The 22,366-nt window shown below is 39.3% G+C and overlaps 2 protein-coding genes and 1 pseudogene across 2 annotated transcripts; all 3 read left to right on the plus strand.

The window, feature by feature from the left end:
* The first annotated feature begins 240 nt into the window (after positions 1-240).
* Positions 241-1,071, plus strand: LOC147925289 (glutathione S-transferase T3-like; annotated as a pseudogene).
* Positions 1,072-1,279: 208 nt separating this feature from the next.
* LOC147925290 (uncharacterized) lies at positions 1,280-1,925 on the plus strand. Its single transcript, XM_087492560.1, has 2 exons — positions 1,280-1,522; positions 1,613-1,925. Exons 1-2 carry the CDS (start codon positions 1,290-1,292, stop codon positions 1,923-1,925), a joined length of 546 nt encoding a protein of 181 aa, XP_087348686.1. The 5' UTR covers positions 1,280-1,289.
* Positions 1,926-2,275: 350 nt separating this feature from the next.
* Positions 2,276-2,788, plus strand: LOC147925291 (uncharacterized). The gene has a single exon (XM_087492561.1). It carries the CDS (start codon positions 2,276-2,278, stop codon positions 2,786-2,788), a length of 513 nt encoding a protein of 170 aa, XP_087348687.1.
* The last annotated feature ends 19,578 nt before the right edge of the window (positions 2,789-22,366 follow it).

The raw sequence follows: 22,366 nt of genomic DNA on the forward strand, positions 1-22,366 counted from the left end.
TACAGGTAGACACTGTACAAAAACATTTCAGATTGAAAATCATTAGCTGTATGCAGAAGAGGAGAATAAAAATATATACATATAAAAAGATACAGAACATGGGTAATAGTTTAGTGATTGACCTTTCCAGAGTCGATTATAGTGATTGGTAAAGATAAAGACCTCCCAGTTTCCAGTTTCGCAATTCCATCGATGATTGAAAGCTTGCATCCCTCTCAACAGTCAAGGAGAGTCACTTAACCAAGAAACTCTCCTTATGAGAGTTTCCCACCACCTGGAGACAATGGTGCTTATGAAATACCTCCTTGGAGCTCTCAACAATCCCAGGATGTACCTCTTTCTCAAGAGACACCTGTCAGGAAGGATAGGAAGAAATGGAATTCGGCTGACGATGAAATTCTTATCAGTGTGTGGCTGAACACTTCAAAGGACCCAATTATTGCAAATCAACAAAAGGGAGGAAGCTTTTGGCAAAGGGTTAAAAAATACTATGCAGAGTCTCCTCATGCTATAGTCAATGGTGAACAGGGGCTGAACAAAAACTGTAAGTAGAGGTGGTTTAAGATCAATGAGTTCACTAACAAGTTCTGCTGGGCTTATGCAGCTGCAGAGAGACTAAACAGTAGTGGACACTCTGAGAACGATGTGCTGAAGGTGGCTCACGACATCTACTTCTCTGACTATAAGACGGAGTTTACAATGGAGCATTGCTGGTGTTTGTTAAGGTTTGAGCAGAAATGGCTGAACCTTAACGTATTAACAACCCTTCAACTTCAGTCAGAACAAAGAGGAAACCAGTTGCTGCAGCTTCACAATCCAAGGCAGCTTCACAATCTGAGGCAACCCACACTGAGCAAGACTTTGAGAAAAGGCCTCAAGGTATCAAGGCTGCAAAGGCCAGCAGGAACAATGGTCATGGACAGGCTCTTGCTGAGTACAAGAGCATGTGGGAAGTAAAGAAGGTGGATATGGCTGAATAGGAGAAGCTACGGAAGCTTGGCATACTAGACACACTTCTTGCCAAACCAGAGCCACTTAGTGCAGCTGATCAAGTTATCAAGGATAAGATAGTGGCTCAGTATTTTTGAGATTGATGTATTGACTTAAGATGCAACTTTGTATTTCTTATTTTAGTATCTAAGTTCGAATTTCTATTTTAGTTTGTTATGTATTCAATTATGTTTGTTCTTGTTTCATCAACTCGGCTTAAGATGCACTTTGAATTGCTATCTAAATATTAATATGTTCTCGAAGGATGATAAATTCTCCTTATGTTTCAAATAAATCAGATGGGCCAAGACTACAACTACTCTCAGCCTGATTCCTCAAATCAATATGATAGATACTCTGATGACACTGAGGACAGGGAAATAGAAGCTTTGATTCGGATGGATGAGGCTGAGAGTAGCTTCATCAATGCTCAGACGACTCAATACCCTCCTCAACCTGAGGTTGAGTTCGGATTCCCCAAGGTATGCTACTGTGGTGGTCAGCCCTTGTTATCCTCAAGCTACAACAGAAGGTATGTGGTTTAACATAAACAGATTATGAAGTGAGTTGCTATGCTTTAACTGATTATGAAGTGATTTGCTATTTAAATATGTTAATGCAGTTTCTTCACATGTGGTAATGTTGATGATGGAGAGATGCATATTCACAAGTGGTGGGATGAAGCTGTCATGGAGGAGATGAGAGAGATGGGCAGACAATGTGAAGTGATGTCTGAGAAGGTACATAACCTTACATTATCGAGTGACTATGAGTCACACATCAGTAATGAAACAGAGCAGAAAATAGTCCAGTTAGAGAAGGAAGTGTTTGAGCTAGGGAAGACCAGAAATAGGTTTAGTAATGGTTTTAAATTGATGGTTTTGGTAATTGCTATTGTGGTAGCTTTAGTAGGTATGGTGATGATGTCTAATTAATTAATGGTTTGTATCCTTTGTTTGTATCCTTGTATCCTGTTTTTTCTATGGCCTTTGTATGATTTTGGGAACCTGTTTGTAAGCTTTTGGTTTCCGAAAATATCAAGTCTTCATCATTTTAGTGTCACAGATCGTTACTATGTAGTCACAAGCATACAAAGGAGTCACATGCTTGGATATTTTGATATCACGGGTAACAAAAAGCTTGTCATAACATTTCCTATATATATGCAGGTTCTTTTGTAACACAAAACCAAACAAACATAGTCAAGATCTCCACTTCTCTCTTTTTTTTACTCGATTTCTCCTCAGTAACAAAACAAGATCCCCACTTCTCTTTTTTTTTCTAAATGGCATCTTCATCATACCATTATCACTACCAAAGATATGGTGCGGATGATGATTTTGATGATTATTTTGATAATTTTCTTGAGAATTCTAATATCATTCAAGAACCAATAGAGCCAAAGAAACGGATTTTTATCCAGAGAAACCAGGAAGAAGGCCACAATAATCTTTGGAATGATTATTTCAGTGATACTCCAACATACTCGGACTATTTATTCCGGCGACGGTTTCGCATGCACAAGCCATTGTTCATGCGTATTGTGCAACGTCTCTCTACCGAAGTCGAGTATTTCCATCAATCCCAGGATGCAACCGGATGGGCTAGTCTATCACCTATACAAAAATGTACTGCAGCAATTTGTCAATTGGCATATGGTACTGCATCCGACTCATTTGACGAGTATGTACGAATTGGTGCTTCAACAGCTCGGAAATGTTTGCACGAGTTTACCGTCGGAATAATCCTGTTGTTTGGCGATGAATACCTAAGACGTCCCAGACCGGACGACCTATAAAGACTACTCTATGAAAATGAAAAACGTGGATTTCTCGGGATGGTTGGGAGCATTGACTGTATGCACTGGGGGTGGAAGAATTGTCCAACAGCTTGGAAAGGGATGTATTCATGATCAACTGGAAAACCTACAATCGTGTTGGAGGCGGTAGCTTCGTACGACCTCTAGATATGGCATGCTTTTTTTGGACGATCTTAATATTCTAGATTGATCAAATGTTTTTGATGACATCGGTGAGATAGTACGCCAAATTGTACTCCCTTCCGTTGACAAAGTAGTTGACTTCCGGAGCTTTACCGTTAATGGGCCACTTTTATACAATCTATCCGGCTTCCACAAGGTATGAAAAATTCTCTCTTTTCTACAAAACAAGAAGCTGTGCGGAAAGATGTTGAGCGTGCTTTTGGAGTCTTGAAAGCTAGATTCGCCGTTGTTAAAAATCCATCTCGTTTATGGGATAAATACAAAATAGCAAATGTTATGAGAGCATGCATAATACTCCATAATATGATTGTCGAGGATGAATGAGGTACATACAGTTTCCGAAACATTGTTTCTGAATTTCACACGGAGAAGATGTGGATCAAACATATACCGTCGGTGCCGCCAGCTTGGGTTCAAATATGAGCACTAAGATTACTCGTCTTACAAAAATTCGGGATAAAAAAGTCCATGAACGGTTAAAAGAAGATTTGATTGAGCATATTTGGACTAACTTTGGACATCTTCCAGATAATGAAGATTAATTAAAAAAAATCTATGAATTGAATAAAATGTTTGTTTTTATTATTGATATTTGTATGTTTTATGTTTTTAATTTTCAATGTTTTAATTGTATGTTTTGTTTTTTTTTTCAAGTTTTTTGTAACTTTATAATTTTCTTATGTTTTTAATGTTAATGTCATATGTTTTATTTTAATTAAAAATTTAATATATTTTTACTTATTAATTTAAATAATTATTTTTTAAAATTTAAAATATAATTATTTTATTAAAGGAACCAACTGTGAGGGACACCAATGCTCGTACCAAACTTAAGAAACACTCAAAATAATCCTATGTGTCGTACACCAATGCCTATGCTCTTAGCACGTTACGGGCAATCTTGCTTGAGGTTACGGTGATGACGTGGAAACGGGCAAAGCGGAAGCAAGCTATCTCCGTTTGCATTTCTTCCATGACGCGGTGGATCCACAAGTGAGCCAGTTGGTTGGTAATCATTTGGACCATGTTCCCAATGATTTGCCATCCCCGTGGACCGGGAGGAAGCTGATCTTTTGGTTTCTTGGATCTTAAGAAACGTTTAGCGAGAGCCGGGACCAGCGTAATAGAAAGTAAAACAAGTGTGAAACTAGATGGATTCGTGATAATACATGGTCATGGTCAAAATGATTTTTTTTTGGGGGGGGGGGGGGGGGGGAAAAAGAGGTTTCACTTGTAGTAGTGGAGAAATCTTACTACAAAATGAGTAATAAGAACGTTCACCTAACTATCTATTTATACATTTTAAGTTTTATATATAACCGTATAAAATATTGTTGGTCTAAGAAAATCGTTATTCATTAATCAAGTAACCCTAACAAAAATTGACCTAAAATTTAATATGGTAGCTAGTAGCAGTAATTAACTTAAATAACATAAAATTTAAATTGACCTAGTAGCAGTAATTAACTTAAATAACATAAAATTTAAAGTACCCGCCCGATGACCGGATTTAAAGTTTTGTAAATAAAATTTAATAAAAATCAATTAAAATTTATTATATATTATTTATAATAAACTTTTTGTTATAATATACTGATTTATATCCATATACAAATCTTTTATTCATATTACCACTAAAAGTGTATTTTTTACACCTAGATATATTATATGTTACAAAATATATTATTTACCATTACCTAGAAAATGTCTATATCAACAAATTAAGTCTGCTATTATAGGCCCTGATTGGTGAAGACTTTTAAGACTTTCAAAGCATTTAAAAGTTTTAAAAGCATTTTATTTACCAATCAGACTTTTATGACTTTTTTATTTTTTAAAGTTTTAACAACCACTTTAATTTTTTCCTTCTTTATTTTCTATCTTTTTAAAAAACTTCAAAATGAAGCTTTAAAACTAACAAATTTAAAAAAAAAAATTTCTTCCTCTATCATAATTCAAAACTCTCTATAAATTTATATATATTTTTGCACAATTTGTTTTTTACAGATTAATTATCAGTATTTTTTCTCTTTCTTTTGACATCCACTTCTCTTCACAAATTTATTATTTTATCATCACTTTTATATTATTTTACAATTTTGTTATTAATAAAATTACGGTCACAACTTTTAAAGTTTTTTTTAACAATCAGATTTTAACAGTTACAGTATTTACAACCAAAGTATCTGCAGTCAAATTTTATACAGCCAAAATTTTACAGTCAAATTCGCTATAGCCTTAAATAACAGTTGTTACCGATCGGGACCTATGTATCTCTTTACTTTTACTTTTGCATAGTTTCTTTAAGGATGTGTTGTAGGTTTAGTACACTTTTATAAACAAATTAAGTTTTTAGCAGGTTCACTATTTATAATTGTGAAAGTAGTTGTGAGACAGTGTGAGAGAGTGTGTGGTTGTGTGGGTCTGGTTGTGTGGGAGACGTGAGGTTCACTATTTATAATTGTGAAAGTAGTTGTGAGACAGTGTGAGAGAGTGTGTGGTTGTGTGGGTCTGGTTGTGTGGGAGACGTGAGAGAGGGAGGGTGTGTGGGAGATGTGAGAGAGGGAGGGTGTGAGAGATGTAGGACCCATTTTTTTTTAAACACCCCAAATCTAGTTAATCACATATTTGATAATATAAATTTTTTTAAAAAAAAATTTCAGATACAAAAATACTAGGTTTTTTTCTTTATAATTTGATATGTATTTTGTTTTAGTTATTTAAAATATATTTTATACCAAAAGTGATATATGCAATGGTTCTCTACAGACATCTGTACATATAATAATCTGTACAGACATCTGTACAGATAGATAGTTTGTACACATAATATTTTTTTTTAATTTTTTTCAGATACAAAAATACTAGGTTTTTTCTTTATAATTTGATATGTATTTTGTTTTAGTTATTTAAAATATATTTTATACCAAAAGTGATATAATAATGTGTACATATGTAATTTGTATAAAACCGTTGCGGTACAAACATCTGTACAGACATATGAAAGTCTAAAAATTGAACGAATTACATCTACACACTTAATAATGTGTACAGACTTACATTACAATGTATAAAGACATCTGTACACATTAAAAGTCTTTACAGATATATAATTTGTAAAAAATATTCATATTATTAAATAAAATCATCAAACAAAATGCATATCAAATTCTAAAGAAAAAAAAATTAGACTTTTTGTATCTGAATAAAATTTCAAAAAAAAATTAATATAATCAAGTATTTAAGTAACTTAACATAAGGGGTATGTTAAAAGAAAAAGAAAAAAAACTACAGTGCCACGTTGCTACAATGAGAGATCACTTATTTCTATAATTATGAATAGTAAACGTACTAAACTCTTAATATCTTCCCAAAAACATACTAAAATTACAAATACCTCTTTCTTTAATCACTAAAATTGTTAGCTCGAAAAACATTTTGAATAAAAAATAAATTACATCACAATAGTGTATGACTAACCATAGAGAGAATCTCGGATCTGCCAAAGAACCTTGCGTCCAACCTCCTACACCATGGATAGAACTTTCACTCCACCTTCCTCCCTTGGGGAGATAACCTTGCGTCCGACCTCTCCCACTTTCCTCCCTTGGGGAGATTACCTTGCGTCCAACCTCCTTCAGCATAGAGAGAATCTCGGCTCTGCCCTCCTCCTATGTGGAGAGAACATGTTTACGTCTTTTAGATATCTCAAAGTGGCTTGCTCCAAAACCAATGAAACAAAATACCCTTTTCCAACGTCACAAAATCTTTTGATAGTAACTAATGTTAAATTTCACCATGTATTCATGAATGTTTCTTTGACACACCATGATGTAGCCTCTGTCTTCAAGCTTCTATGGATCTATCAACAACGATTTATGTTTTTCCGATCTATCTATGTTTGTTGTAAGGTTGTGTTTGATTAGCCTATTTTATTTAACTTTATTCAACCATTAGGTTGATGATCTTCTCCTCTTATCTCCTTTTGAGATTGAACAAATGGTAACAATTATGTTTGCACAAAAAAAAGGCCTATGACCAACCAATCAAGGTTGAGAAATTAGAAGAAAATTAATTTGACATAATTAATGAAATAATAGAAAATGATAAGCACGACAATATATGAATCTCAAATAATTCAAAGATAAAAATATAAATTAAATTAAATAATCTAAAACTACTACAATAAATTTTAAAATACAGTATTAGAAAAAGAAGATACATATATTAATCTTCTATTTTTTGTGGGTCAACGTATTAATCTTACATATTCCAAACTGCAAAAAGTAGAAAGTAGGAGTATATTTTGGTTTAAGAAAATGAGGAAAATTTTTCTTCCTATTATAAAAGTTTGACCAATAGAACAAAGGGAAAGCAATATTTTTGAATAAATTATTTTGTTAGATGAATAATATGAGACGATCTATGTTGATATAGAAGTGAGTATTTACATTTTTTAGAATTAATAATTTGCAGTATATTTTCCTTAACCCTTTTTCTATTTTATGAAAAAAATTATTCCAATGAGCTCATTGTTTTTTTTTTCAATTTTTTGATTCTCACTTTCTTTTAAGACGTATTATCGTTCGATGATAAGAACACTTTCTGTTTAGTTGATCTAGTGTTATATAATCTCGTTAAAATTGACACGTGTCACGATCTGATGAGTTACTGATTGGGATATTTAAACATTAAAATTGACACATGTCACGATCTAGTGAGTTATTAACTTTGATTTTTGATCATTAAAACTAACATATGTCACGATCTGGTGAGTTACTAACTTTGAGAACTAATGTTTATATAATAAGATAATGTTACTGTCATTTTGTAAGCTGGATATATATGTCCTATATTATGCGGTTAAAAGTGTTATGTTCAAGTCCAAGCCAACTATTCTATTAGTAAGATATTGTCCGTTTTGAGCTTAGGTGGCAAAAGACGCACTTCACTCTGATTTGCTAAGGAGAACCACCACTTTTTTCAATAGCTATTTTAATTAATAAGATTTTAAACATATTTTACAAAAAATAAGACATGTTCTAAAATTGAAGTAATGTAGTTTTAAATTATCAAACTAAAGATAAACTTTTATTCTCTATTAATTTTACGTTCTTTATTTTGGTATCCTTCTACACTCTTTATTGTCCGTTTGATTTTGCCTTTTTCAGTACTAATTAGGGGAAGTTCTCTATTGTTTATAGAATAATATGTAAAATAGTTAAATTGACTAACTATGGAGTTTGCTTTTGTAACATATTGGAGTGTAAATTCATAGATACGGGCTTGCTGATGTTGTTACGCGGGTAATAAATATACATATATACACACACATATATATATATCTTGTTTTTGCATGTTGTAACTTAATGGTAATGAATACAACACATATTGAACAATTTCAGCATTGATTTTTTAGTTTTAAATATCTAATTGGTGACCAAAATGATGTAGAAACTAGGTTTCACACGATGAATTTGTTTGAAGGGGAAACAAATTCGATAGAGCTTTCTCTCTAAAAAATCGGATCTAAGCTAAAGACAAAAAAGAATTGAGATCTCTTGAGGAAGAAGTTAAGGTTTTGCTCAAGAACAAGTAAAAAGTAGGGTTTTTGTATTAATTGCTGGATACTTTACAAAGAGGGGAATCCCCGTTATTTATATGTTCTCCTAGATTACAAAATATGTCTATTTTCTAATAAATTGTACTACGATTAGGAAAGTTTCTTCTTCCTTCCACGTTGGTCGCTGGGCGATCTCGGAAGTCGGCTTCACACCTTCGGACTGGGCCTCCAAGATCTTGTTGGATCCTAGTTTAAAGGTCGAATTCAATCTTGACATTGAATTCCCGGGTTTAAATAACCGGTTCAAATTATGGTTTAGACCGGTATGTCGGGGTGCCAATTCCCACACCAACAATTAGTCCCCCCCCAGTTCGGAGTATTCGAATATTAATGCGAATGTGTGAACTTTGAAAAGGAATTATCTGATCTAAACTATATGGAAACCGTATTAATTTCAACTGGAAATCCGCACAGTTTTATTATTAGATGTCGATACGACGCGTCGGTCAGGTCGGGAGTCGAAATGTCGCGTAGGTCATAATGACAACGCGTAGGGTTCCCGCCCACTTGCTTCTATAAATACTTCTCCTTCCTCCTCATTTTCACTTTTCGCCAAACTTCAGAAGTTGTTTGCTCTGTTCTATCTCCTTGCTGCTTGCTTATTTTATTAATTTATTTTCTTAGATCCGTCAAATTCTTCCACACTCTTCGGCGAACTGCTATGACCGACACCTCGACTCCCGTTTCATCGTCTGGTACAGAAAGTGATCAGCTGATCTGTCACAATTCCAGATGAAGATCTCCCAGATCGGTCAGCTTGGTACTGATCGAAAGGGTTGTCAGATACGATAGCGGTACTGAACTGCCTTCAAGTTCCAGAACTCACGGAGCCAACGTTTCACAAACTCTGTTCCCAGTCGGTGTGACACCATGTAGGAGTCGTGGTAATGCTGCAGCCACGTCCGACCTGCCGTCAGACGATCTGAGGAAGAATCTCGAATTGTTGCATGCGGGATTATGATAGAGGATATCCCCCCGAGCATGGACCATAAAGACAAAGTTGGGGGCAAAAAGACACAGAGCGACACTGAATTTGTTCGAAATTCTGAATTCTTGCGGCCTCAGCAATTGCGGTGTTTACATCATCATATCCAGAGAGCACCAACGCCCATGGAATCCACCAAAAGGGTTTATCTGTTTGTACAAAAGTTATTTCACCCAGTGTCGCCTGTGGTTTCCTCGACTGAGTCTGCTGATCCGGTATACCCATCGTCGGATTTGTTAGCTCGCACCTCGCAGTATCTGCAACGAAGTTGCAGCTCTTACCATTGTGGCTGAAGCTGGTGTATTTGTTAGTGTCGAATGTTTTGAACAGTTGGAAAATTTCAAAAATTTGCAAGGGAACCCCACTTGGGCTTTCAACATGAAACCAGCCCACAACTTCCTTCCTAGTCAGAAGGTTAGCAACTTTAAGAAATGGGCTGCTAGGTATTTCTTCGTCCGAGTTGACGAACGTTCCTTTGAGAACCCAAGGTGCGGTAGGCGAAGAGTGTGGAACAGTTCGCCCAGTATTGATTTGCTCCTTGATTTGTAAGATCGGAAACACACGTCCTGACCTAATTTTATTTTCCTTTGGTTTAGTAGATCGTCCTTCCTCAGCAAGGAAACTAGCAGGCGAATTTCAATTAGTCAAGGACGCGGGTTTGCCGAAGTCAACCGTAGATGGGAACACATAACTCGGCGCTGTGGCGTCGGTAATCGCCGATGCCAGCGGGCTCCAATCCATCAACCCGAACACCAAACGTGAAATTGTTGATATTGACCCAGAACAAACAGAGGATGAGTTCGTTGAGATCAAACAATTCAATGACGACCTGATCGTTGATAACTCCAATCAGGACAATCTTTGGCCTTCCGACCCGCTCCCAGACGATGCGGCTGATGGTGGCTCAACGCACGATGAGCAGGCCAAACCAACCATCCCTGAGCTAGCTGCCCCCGAGCCGAGCAACACCGGGAAGAAAAAGAAAAAAAAGGGAGTCAGAAGCATGCTGCTTTGAGGAAGCCGAGCTCGAATCATACGACCGCTTTTGAGTTAAGCGGGCAGGCAATCGATCAGACAAGTTTGCCTTTGATTACTTTGGGGAAACCCCTCTTGTATGAGACAAAGCAGCCTGCGGTGAACTCTACAGGAACCTGAACCAGTCCCCAGCTATGGTTCCGCCAGTGGACAAACTTGAATTCCTAGAGCACTTCCTCAAGGTTCCCAATCAGCGCTTAAGGTAAAATTCAACGCTTGCTTGATGAATTTTTTCTCCCCAATTCCCCGCCTAACCACCTGCTTTTTGTGTCGCCTAGACTGCCGCCTATGCCAGCTCGCTGGATCTGGCTTACGATAAGCGGGTTAAGTCAATGTCGGCTTCGGAGTCAGAGTTTGACAAGCCAAAGGAGTGTTTGGAACAGGTCCGAGCTGTAGATAGACTCAAGGAAGAGAAGATCAAAAGGCTGGAAGGCACGCTTGCGGATACGGAGGAGGTCAACAGAGGTCTTCAGTAGAGAGTCACCGAGTTGGAATCTAAAGAAAGGATCCTAAAAGAGGAGAGGTTCAGGCTGCAACGGGAGCTTGATGATCTGAGAAGAAAATTTGACTCGGAAACAACTAGACTCCGCCAAGATCGGTTTCGTTCGAGGGAACCGCGAAGAAAGGTCAACGTCGTCTGGACAAGGTGCAAGCCTATCTGGTTGAGCAAAGCAACGTGGTTTGATCGAAGGAGGATATTCTTAACTAGGCACATGGGGTCGTGGAAACCGTGAACTCTCTTCTGGAGAAAGGGGCATCGATTCCCGACGTGTTGGTCTCCAAGATTGAGGAGAAACGAGAGAAAGCTCTTAACAAGGTCGAGGCTCTGGACGTCTTGGAGCTGAGTCAAGGCGATCTCACCATGTCCCCAGATCAACTCAACTTTGGACTTCTGCACCCAAGGACTTTTGCTCCAGAGTCCGTAAGAGATCCTCATGGATCCAATGCTGAAACGTTCCAAACCGACCGATTAAGCCTCATTTTGTATTGAGGTTTGCCATTTAGGCTCCTCCCCCTTGACCTTTTTTCAGAATATTGCTCGTTTTGCGGCCCTTTTCCTATTTAGGACAATTTATTTAGGAATTTCGGCAATTTTCCATTTGTCCAAAAAAAAGGAAAATTTCCAGAAGAAATTGATTTTCTAATTGGAAAAATTGGGAACCGAATTTGCTTCAGTTGATATAAATATGACAGTTTCGTCATTCATCGCCCACAAAATTTCTAAAGTAACAGAATTTGCTTTTAGACAGAATGTCGAGCTCAAGGAGGATATTTCTAAAGTAGCAGAAACAATGTTCCAACGTTCTCGAATGCCGAAGCGATAGAACAAGGAATTTCCTACTATCCGAGCATTCGAGTTCCATGGACTCTAATGTTTCACGTTAGCCCCGAGGAGAGGTCTAAAATGGAGGAATTCTTTTTTGCAATCGAGAACCGTCACTTGGAATACCATCTTCGTCTTGGCGTGGTGGATGACATGCGAGATGACCTGCTAGCAAAACTCAGACTGCTTGAATCGCACCCACAAAACTGGATTCAGAACGGGCTCAGAAGAGTGGCAGAGATGCCACCCTGTTTAGTCGCGTATTGCAACAGATGTTCTGCCGAGGCGAACTCGAGACTCTCGAACAATATGTTAGAGCTTGTCTCGAGTAGCGATTTCACCCCCGTAGATGTTAAACCATTTTATCTAAAGGAGCATGTTGACTAAGTCAAAGTCGCCGAAGCGCACACTTTTATTCTCCAGGTAGGTATTTGCAACCTTTACCAATTGAATTAATTATTCATTAATTACTACGCTTTTGCAGATTTAAGCGATGCATTTATATCAGCGCCACGATCTTTGCTACTTTCGCCAGGCACCGGATCAAGGATCACTTGGCGGACCTGGAAGCAGAGGTCGCCGCTTTGAAGGTGAAGAGAAGGAATATCATGGCGTGCATCGACGAGGCCGAGCAAAAGATTAGGGCCTTCGAAACCCGTTCGGAAGATTGGGAGAAGACATGAATGCAGCTGCTATGGCCCATGCCGACCCGCCTTGGGATAAATGCTCGTGAGGTCGCTAATGGTCGAGCTCAACCTTGCGACTAATTTATTGCGATGCCCCAATTTTTTATTTTTTATGTGCAATGAAACATCAATTTTGATATTCGCGAATAAAACGAAACATTTATTTTATTTTATCTTGATTCGGACTTTACAAGAGGCAGGACGTCTCCCGGCTTACATCAAGTAATCCTACGTAAAATAATTGTGGAGAAAAAAAATTCTAATCTTTATGGTCGGGTTGTTCTGTGCTGAGCAAACACTGCTTTGGCGGAGGGCGAGATACTTGGCTCGGCTTATCTCCTACGCTCTAACTCGTAATCGGATGGCAAAACAATAAAAACTTTGGGTCCGGTTTACAGATCTGTCCGAACTAGAGCTTGGGTGCGAAACAAAAAAACTCTGGGTTCGGCTTATCCCTCAATAAAGAGTTAACGCGTTATGATGCAAGTCGATCATCTGGCCAGGATGTCGACGAAGTACGAGTTCGGTTTCGAATTAGCCTTTTCTTTAACGACTTTTACGTTCCTGAGGCGTAACCGCAACATTAAATGTTAACGCGGTTTTCGCAACGCGTGGCGAAAGAGGCCTCGGGACGCAGCGAACATGCTCTTGCAATCTAATTGGTGCTTGAATTCTCGGGACGCAGCGGTTATCTCCCTCACCCTTTGCTATAAATAGGACGGGTGGAAGTTCGCTGAGCATCACACATCCAATTTATAGAAAAGAAAATAAAAGTCTGAACGATGCCACTAACTCGATCTGCATGGTTGAAATGAGTTCGGAAACTTTCCGCCGCCGAGGTAAGCGGTTTTGATCCGAAAGAGGCTGATGCTTCCCTCCTCCAAAAAGGGACAATTTTGTCCCAATCTCGTGAACTTGCTGTTGTTAGGAGATTGGGATGTACAAAGCCCGTTGTCAGAAACTGAGCACATATAGAAGAGCATTCCGCCGCAAATACGACCTGATTTTCCATCTTTGCGGACTAGAAGGAACCATCAAGGTCCTTGACGAGCTGATCGCCGATGGTTTTTTTCTTCATCTTACTGTAGGAAAAACCATCGGCACAGATCAGGTGTAGGAACCGCTGGAGCCGAACAGGACAGCTCAGATCCGCAAGGGATGGCGAGGTAGTGATGCTACCACAGGACGACACTGGCACTGCGGGTCGGTGCTCCAGAGATCAGAAGGCTACAGATTGCCCCCCTAGAGAGTTCGCCTTGCGGACCATTGTCGTTGGAACACGGCGAAGGAAAGCTTAGGACATTCGTGCTTGGGTTGTTTTTTTTATATATATATATATATTACTGGTGATGTACCGGACTAAATGTAAACAAATCGAGATGAATAAAAATTTGTTTGAGAATTTCCACCTTATCATCCGGTGAAGTGCCGAGCTGTGCGTAAACAACGCAAGATGAATAATAATAAAAATTTGTTAGAGAACTTCCTTATCATCTGGCGAAGTACCGAGCTGAGCGTAAACAACTCGAGATGAATAAAAATTTAAATAATTTTCTTATCATTTGGCGAAATGCCGAGCTGAGCGTAAACAACTCAAGATAAAGAAAAAAATTTGTTAGAGAATTTCCTTATCATCTGGTGAAGTGCCGAGCTGAGCGTAAACAACTCGAGATGAATAAAAATTTAAAGAATTTTGTTATCGTCTGGCGAAGTGCCGACCTGAGCATAAACAACTCAAGATGAATTAAAAAAAAATTGTTAGAGAATTTCCTTATCATCTGGCAAAGTGCCGAGCTGAGCGTAAACAACTCAAGATGAATAGAAATTACAAGAATTTTCCCCTTTCCTTTTTTTTTGAGACAAAAGAAGTTTTATTATCTTTCTAGCTGTACCTGCTTGGTCTTAATGAAAAGACAAGGGGTTGCCTATGTACCCTGAAGCAGGGATCAAGTCAGTCATAGTTCGAAAATACAAGTAGACAAGGGATTACAGCCGCGAAGGCGTTAGTAATAGTAGCGCTTAAGATGCGCCGCATTCCACGAGTTCTGGATTTGCTTGCCGTCCATGGTCACGAGCTCATAAACTCCAGGCCGAACTGTCTTAGATATTAGGGATGGCCCCTCCCATCGAGCGCTGAGTTTAAAAGGCTTTACAATCGGCAACCATCGTCGGCCAATAAATTCCATCTTTTTTGATCTTCAACGAAAGTGCGCGGCCCTCGCCTTCATGCACTTCCGCCATTATACACTCCGCCTCTTCACGAATGATGCAAGTAAGCAATACTCTGGACAGGACGGCCTCAAAATCGCAATCCGGCCAGGACGGCCTCAAAATCTGTCTTGTTGTCGGACGCTCTGAAGTTGAGCTTTGAGGACTACTCGAGGACTTCCCCGGTCGGAGATTGGAGGATGAGTCCCACTCCGGACCCTTGATGGGAAGATGAACCGTCAACAAACAGGGTCCGGTGCAGGTCCTTTGGAGTGGCGTCTTCCAGTTCAGTGGACAGCTTGGTGATGAAATCAGCCAGGACTTGTGACTTAGGCTCGAACGAGAACGATACTTGATATCGTACTCGCTCAGTTCGATCGCTCATTTCATTATACGTCCTAACTGTAAAGCGCTATGAAGAACGGTCCGGAGTGGCTGGTCAGTATAGACAATGATGGAGTGAGATTGGAAATATGGTCGGAGCTTTCGTGCGGTGACGATTAAAGCGAGAGACTACTTTTCCAAAGTTGGATATCGTGTCTCTGCATCGTTTAGGGCCTTGCTAGTGTAGAATATCGGCCGATGGTCTCCGCGGTCGTCCCGGACAATAACTCCGCTTATTGTCGTCCTTGAGATGGAGATATAGAGGTATAGGGTCTCCCCCTCTTCGGGACTGACAAGAACAGGGTGACTCGTTAAATATTCTTTAAGCTGCAGAAAGGCGAGCTCGCAGTCTTTGTCCCAGTGGAAATCTTTGTTACCTCGGAGAAGTTGGTAGAACGGAAGGCACTAATCTGTGGATCGTGTGATGAACCAATTTAACATGGCAATTCGTCCGGTTAAACGATGGATTTCTCGCTTGTTCGTCGGAGATGGCAGGCTCAGCACGTCTTCGATTTGCTTTGGGTTTGCTTCGATTCCTTGTTCGGTGACGATGTATCCCAAGCATTCGCCCGAGTTTACTCCGAACGTGCACTTGGTGGGGTTCAACTTCATTTGGAACTTATCTAGGACGTCAAAGCATTCGGCGTGGCGGTGGACATACTGCTCCACGATTAAGGACTTCACCAACATGTCGTCGATCTAGACCTCCATAGTTCGCCCTAGTAGGTCAGCGAACATCTGGTTTACCAATTGCTGGTAAGTTGCCCCCACTTTTTTCAGTCCGAACGCCATTACTTTATAACAATTAGTGCCCCGATCGGTTATGAATGCAGTTTTCTCGCGATCTGTTGGGTTCATTGCGATCTGATTGTAACCGGAGAAAGCATCCATGAAGGAAAACAGCTGGTTCCCCACGGTGGCCTCGACGAGGCGATCTATGTGTGGCAAGGGGAAAGAGTTCTTTGGGCAAGCTTTGTTGAGGTCGGTGAAGTTGACGTAGACCCTCCACTTGCCGTTTTTCTTCTTTACAACCATCGGGTTTGCCAACCAGTCCGGATATTGGACCTCCATTATCTGGTCTGCTTTCCGGAGTCGCTCGACTTCATTCTGTACTGCCTTTGCCCGATCCGGGCCCAAACGTCTGCGCTTTTGCCAGATTGGTTTGAACGTGGGGTCGATGTTAAGCTTATGCCAAGTGACGACGGGGTCAATGCCGATCATCTCTTTGGTGGACCATGTGAACATCGAGGATCCTAACTTCAGGAAGGCGATAAGCTAGGTCTTGATGTGGTCTTCGATTCGGCTCCGATTCCGACTGTTCGTGAAGGATCCGCGTTGTTGATATTGACCTGAATGGTCCGACATCCCGATGACTTCAGCCGGTCACGCTCCGGTTTATGAAGATCGACCAAGTGATCCCCGTTCTGTAATTGATATGCGTCCTCCTTGACCCTTTGCTTCTTTTCGATGATGGAGCAAGTCTAAGCCATCTTCTGGTCGCCATAGAGCGTGTAGATACCGGTGGCATTCGGGAATTTGTCGCAGAGATGGTAAGTGGAGGGAATCACCTGCATGGATTAGATCCAAGGTGATCCCAGGATAGCGTTATAGATCGGAGGTGCATCAATAACCACGAACTTGGTTTTGCGAGTAACTCCGCCGGCGCGAACCTGCAGTTTCACATCACCCATGGACATTTTGGCAATTCTATCATAACCGGTCAGAGTTCTAGTTTCTGGTTTGACTTGCTCCGGTGTTAATCCCATTTTCTCCAATGTCTGCCAGAACATGACGCTGACCGTGCTTCCAATGTCAATCAGAACCCTCTGCACGTCGAATTCGCCCATCGCTACCTCGACGACCAAAGGATTGTTGTGAGGGTGATGAATTCCTCTGGCGTCCTCGGCCGTGAACATGATGGGGTCCGTGCTGAGTGGCTGGTCTTTGGAGTTCGCCTGCACGCTGCAAATTTGGCGTGCTCGCTTATTTAGAGCTCGGACGGAGTCCTTGCAGTCTTCCACTTGCCCGATAATCATGGTGATCCGACCTTGAAGTGGATAGTTTGCACGCTCGGATAGTTGTCCTTTCTGACATTTTGGGGGCCCTAGTAAGTTGCCTTTTGGCACAGGGTTGGCCTGCTGCTCGGCAGGAGGTGGACTTCGACGGTCGTTTGACGGCTCGTTGGTGGGAGCATTGTTTTTTGGTCTCTGGCCACTGCCTGGTCGTCCAGATTTCCCTCCGCGGTTACGTTTTCTGCCGCGGAAACCCTTTGGTTGGTAGACAGCCTGAATCTCACCGGACAAATACTTATCGTATAAATAATTAGACAGGTGTTTGCACTCGGCGGTAGAATGGCCCGGAACCATGTGGAATTCGCAGTATAGCTCTGCACGCGCGTCTGAGGTCTGCTTGCTTAACTCGTTGTCGTCGGAGACTACGTTGATTACGCCGCGCTTAAGATCCCTCGGGTCGTGGTGCTTGCGGGGCTCCTGGTAGCTGTCTCGATTTTTATCTTACGTTGAGCTCGGATGCTTGGGACGGGCTTTCGCGACTCGCCGTTCCTCGTCCTCCTCGACGTATGCAAATCAAGATCCTTGATGAAGTGCGTTATCCAAATCATTGGCTTCCAGTATATTGAGATCCACTTGAAGGGGCGACCCGGGGATTAGTCCTTTCTTGATGGCGGCGATTACAACGTCTTCGGAGACCAAGACGCTGGCGTATTTTTCCATGAACTTGGTCAGATAGTGTCGAGGGACTCGCCAGGCTCGTGGACCGTTTCCCACAACTCAACACTAGAGATACCTCGCTCGATGAAGACCCGGTAATTTCGCAAGAAGGCCGTCGACAGCTGGGCAAAATTATCGATTGAATTTGCTGCGAGCCTGGAGAACCAAGTCAATGCGTTTCCTGACAAGCATTTGACAAACAGCTGGCAGTACCCAACGTCTTTCTGCACCTCGGAGAATCTAGCTTTTGACACGGTGGCCATGAACAATTTCATGAATTGCACCGGGTCCTTCTTGCCCTCGTAGGTCGGGAGCTTCAGCTTGACATGTGGGACCTTCGTTTCCAAAATTCTTTTGGTAAACATAGTTTGCTGTGTGGCTTCGAACATTTTATTAATCTCTGGAGGGTTGCCCGACGTGGGGATGTGCTCCCGAGGCTACAACGGATGGGGGGTTTCCCGTACCGAATCGTTTAGTTGACGGAGGGGGATCCTCGAACAGGTGTCGTCGGAGCGTGTTGTTTCTCCTGGTGGGCTGGTGTGGCGCGGCATTCTCCGGAAAAGGAGGAGGTGCACGACACTCCAACGTGTCCATCCTTCGGTTCGTGTCAGTGATCATCTGGTAGATGTCCTTGGAAATTGTCCTGAACACGATCCGGAGGTCGTCCATCGAGACGACCTGAGCAGGTTGTGCAGTTGTGGTCTGTCGAACACGAGGCTCCTCAACGGGTAGATCTCCGCTGGTGTCCTCGGTTCCCTGTGTGGGATCTTCCACTTCTTCCGTGTCTACCCGGGGCAGTCAGGCTGCCAGTTGGGTTTTTCGACGCGATGTGACTGCGTCGAGTGTAGACAAGTGGGGGAGGCACGGTCGAGGTGGTGGTAGGACTGGAAACGGCATCCTGCGGATTCGTGGTCTCAAGGTCGTTGGTGTCCGGAATGTTCTACTGGGAGAGAGTTGCGCCGGTAACATCGTCGTTGGTTGTTGGCGATATCTTTCAGGTTTTATGGGTAGCTTTGAGGGTTTTTATTAAGAGAGAACTAGCTTGAGAACTTAGCGTCCCCATAGACGGCGCCAATTGTAGAAACTGGGTTTCATACAATGAATTTGTTTGAAGGGGGAAACAAATTCGATAGAGCTTTCTCTCTAAGAAATCAGATCTAAGCTAAAGACAAAGAAGAATTGAGATCTCTTGAGGAAGAAGTTAGGGTTTCGCTTAAGAACAAGTAAAAAGTAGGGTTTATGTATTAATTGATGGATGCCTTACAAAGAGGGGAATCCCGGTTATTTATATGTTCTCCAAGATTACAAAATATGTCTATTTTCCTAATAAATTGTACTGTGATCAGGAAAGTTTCTTCTTCCTTCCAGGTCGGTCGCTGGGCGATCTGGGAAGTCGGCTTCACACCTTCGGACTGGGCCTGTAAGATCTTGTTGGATCCTAGTTTAAAGGTCGAATTCAATCTTGACATTGAATTCCCGAGTTTAAATAACCAGTTCAATTTATGGTTTAGATCGGTATGTCAGGATGCCAATTTCCGCACCAACAAGAGCATTTATTTTTTCCATTTGTATATGTTTTTTGATTTCGTTATAAAACGTGCATGAAAGGGCTTTATTTCCTTTATATGATTCGATTGCAATATTGGTTTAAATGTCCTTTGTTTGGATTTATTATATATCTCCAACCTCTTTCATTAGCCGTGAGATGTCATTGTTATATTATTATCTCCAACCTCTTTGCTTGAATATACGTCAAATTTTTATTCCGATCGAGAGTTTCCCCCTATTTAAGCCGTGAGATGTCATTGTTATCTTATGTACATGATTGATGATTCACGTGAACGTGATGACGATTAATTTACTTACAAGGAGTACATTTAAACTAATGAAAAAAAAAATATATATATATATATAAGGAGTGCATTACTGGTCACACAGTATCATAGAAAAATATAAAAAGACCAATGAAAACTAGATGAGAAGTCATTTTAAATGATTGTTTGTTAGATTATTACGTATCATAATATTTCCTTATTGGCTCATCGTTGTGTTCTTTGGTTGAGAACATTGATTGCATTGATTTGGTATGACTTACCGATTTAGAATTTTTTTTTGAACAAAGATTGAAGAGAATTTTCAAATATTCACTAGCTAAAATACCCTGCTTCACATGCATTGCAGCATTGGCCTTGCACAAAGAAACCATCACCTCCCAGATATACTACGTACTCCCTAGCTTCTTTTTTCATGCATCTCTTACACAAGTTCCAAGCATAACACACAATATCCCAAAATGCATATACTATTAGAACAGAAGAAGCATAATGTACATATCCACCATTGCTTTTGTGAAACAGAGTCAACATTTAACACACGCCACGCCACTAATATTGTGAGATACACAAATGACCGTAATCATCTACATCACACTACATATTGATGGAAGGTGAGTGAATCAAACCACGGTGATGCTGCTGCTGGTTCCCTTTACCTCTCCCTCCTTCAATCCCTTTATTATCTCTGAAATTGTTCTATTGTATCGTCCTCATCTCCTCTTCGATCTCACTAGGCGTCCAGTGTACAGTTAGTGAGATCAGTGTAGAGACAACATATATTATGAGAGCCACCAAACTAAATTTCCAAAAACGTTCATCTTCTGATATCAGACTGAGCTGCTCATCGTAAATTACCACAGCCTTAGACCTGCTGCAAAAACAATTTTTAAGATACTCAATGGGAAATGGCTCCTCAGAAAGCTACTGGTTTTGGACCTCTTGGACACAAAGGGAATCATGCAATGTTTTGCTTGTAATTCGTTTTTTTTTTTTTTTTTGGCTTAAGTTTTGCTTATGTTTTATCTATTATTTTCTTTAAAACATAATGAGCGAACTTTATATTTTTCTAGAGCAACTATACCGTATTAGTAGAATTGTAAACAAAATAACTTCTCATAAATACGTTATAAACCTACTAGATTAGGATCCACGCGATGTAAAAATTATAAAGAATATTTTTGTTGGAAGTATATATATATATATAGATATTTTTAGTTACAAAAAATCATATTCATGTTAATACACCAATTTTTATTTAAAATTTATTATAACAATTATTAGAATACTCTAAAACTAAAGTATCAGACCAAAACTTTTGCCAAACATTCATTATTACAAAAATTATTATTACCAAATTTAAAAAATATTCCACAACTTATTCACATGATACTCTACTAGATATCACATATACAATTTTACTGTATGTTTTATCACAAAAATGGTGTTTTTACACCAAAAAAAAATTATTTTTAAATTATGCTCGTTATCATCACCTATAAAATGCCTCTATGAACAAACTAAAACAATTTTATATCCCTTTACTTTCACTATGATATAGTTCTTTTTACCATTATTTTTTTTTGTGATATAGTTTCGTTAATCAATAGTATTGTTAAAATTAATTTGACATCAATAATACTTTTGTAAAATACCTAAACGATTGCAATGGGCTTATGACCAACCAATAAAAGTTGAGTCGGTCACCCACGTTATAGGGATTTGCTATAGCTTGGGGCTTGTCGATTCAATGAAAAAAAAATTATTGATCTTGCATATCCTTATCTAAAAAAAATTCAAAAAGGTATATTAAATCATCACATATGTCTAATTAAAAATCAAAATGAGCTACATAATTTAAAATCTAAACATACTACAACATAAAAAATATAAAAACAAATAAAAGTAATAAATAATGTTATCCTTCATATCTTTAACTGAAAAAGAAATACAAATAAAAAACATATCAAATATATTTAAATCATCGAGGATTTATAATATTAGAAATTAAACCATAACACATGTCACTATCTTTTATATGTGTTGTAATCTTATATAATATTTTAAAATATATAACATAAAAATAAAATATTTATTTTTTGACATGTTTTAACATAATCTCATATCGATAACTTGACATGTGTCAACATCTTAAATTGATAACTTTATTTTTAAGACCAAACTTTAGATAAAAAATAGTTAGTTTTTTTTTTCTTCTAAATTTTCTTGACATGTGTCAAAATCTTATCGATAAATTTGACAAATTTTGCGATCATGTTAGTGGTCAAGTTAGAAGCGAAGTTTTGTATAATGACACATGTCGTAATCACACTAACTACATAGTTTGACATATGTCAATATCTTAAATTGATAACTTGATATATGTTATGATCACGTTAACGATTAACTCAAATTTTTGTAATTTATATAATAATATTGCTAATTTTCCTTTTCTAAACATTTTTGTGACATTTGTCAAAATCTTATCGATATACTTGATAATTGTCACGATCATGTCAGTGATTAACTTTGAAACCAAGATATATATACATATATATATATATATTT

Source organism: Camelina sativa, chromosome 16, assembly GCF_030686135.1.
Source record: "Camelina sativa cultivar CO46 ecotype springtype chromosome 16, ASM3068613v1".
Taxonomy (NCBI): domain Eukaryota; kingdom Viridiplantae; phylum Streptophyta; class Magnoliopsida; order Brassicales; family Brassicaceae; genus Camelina; species Camelina sativa.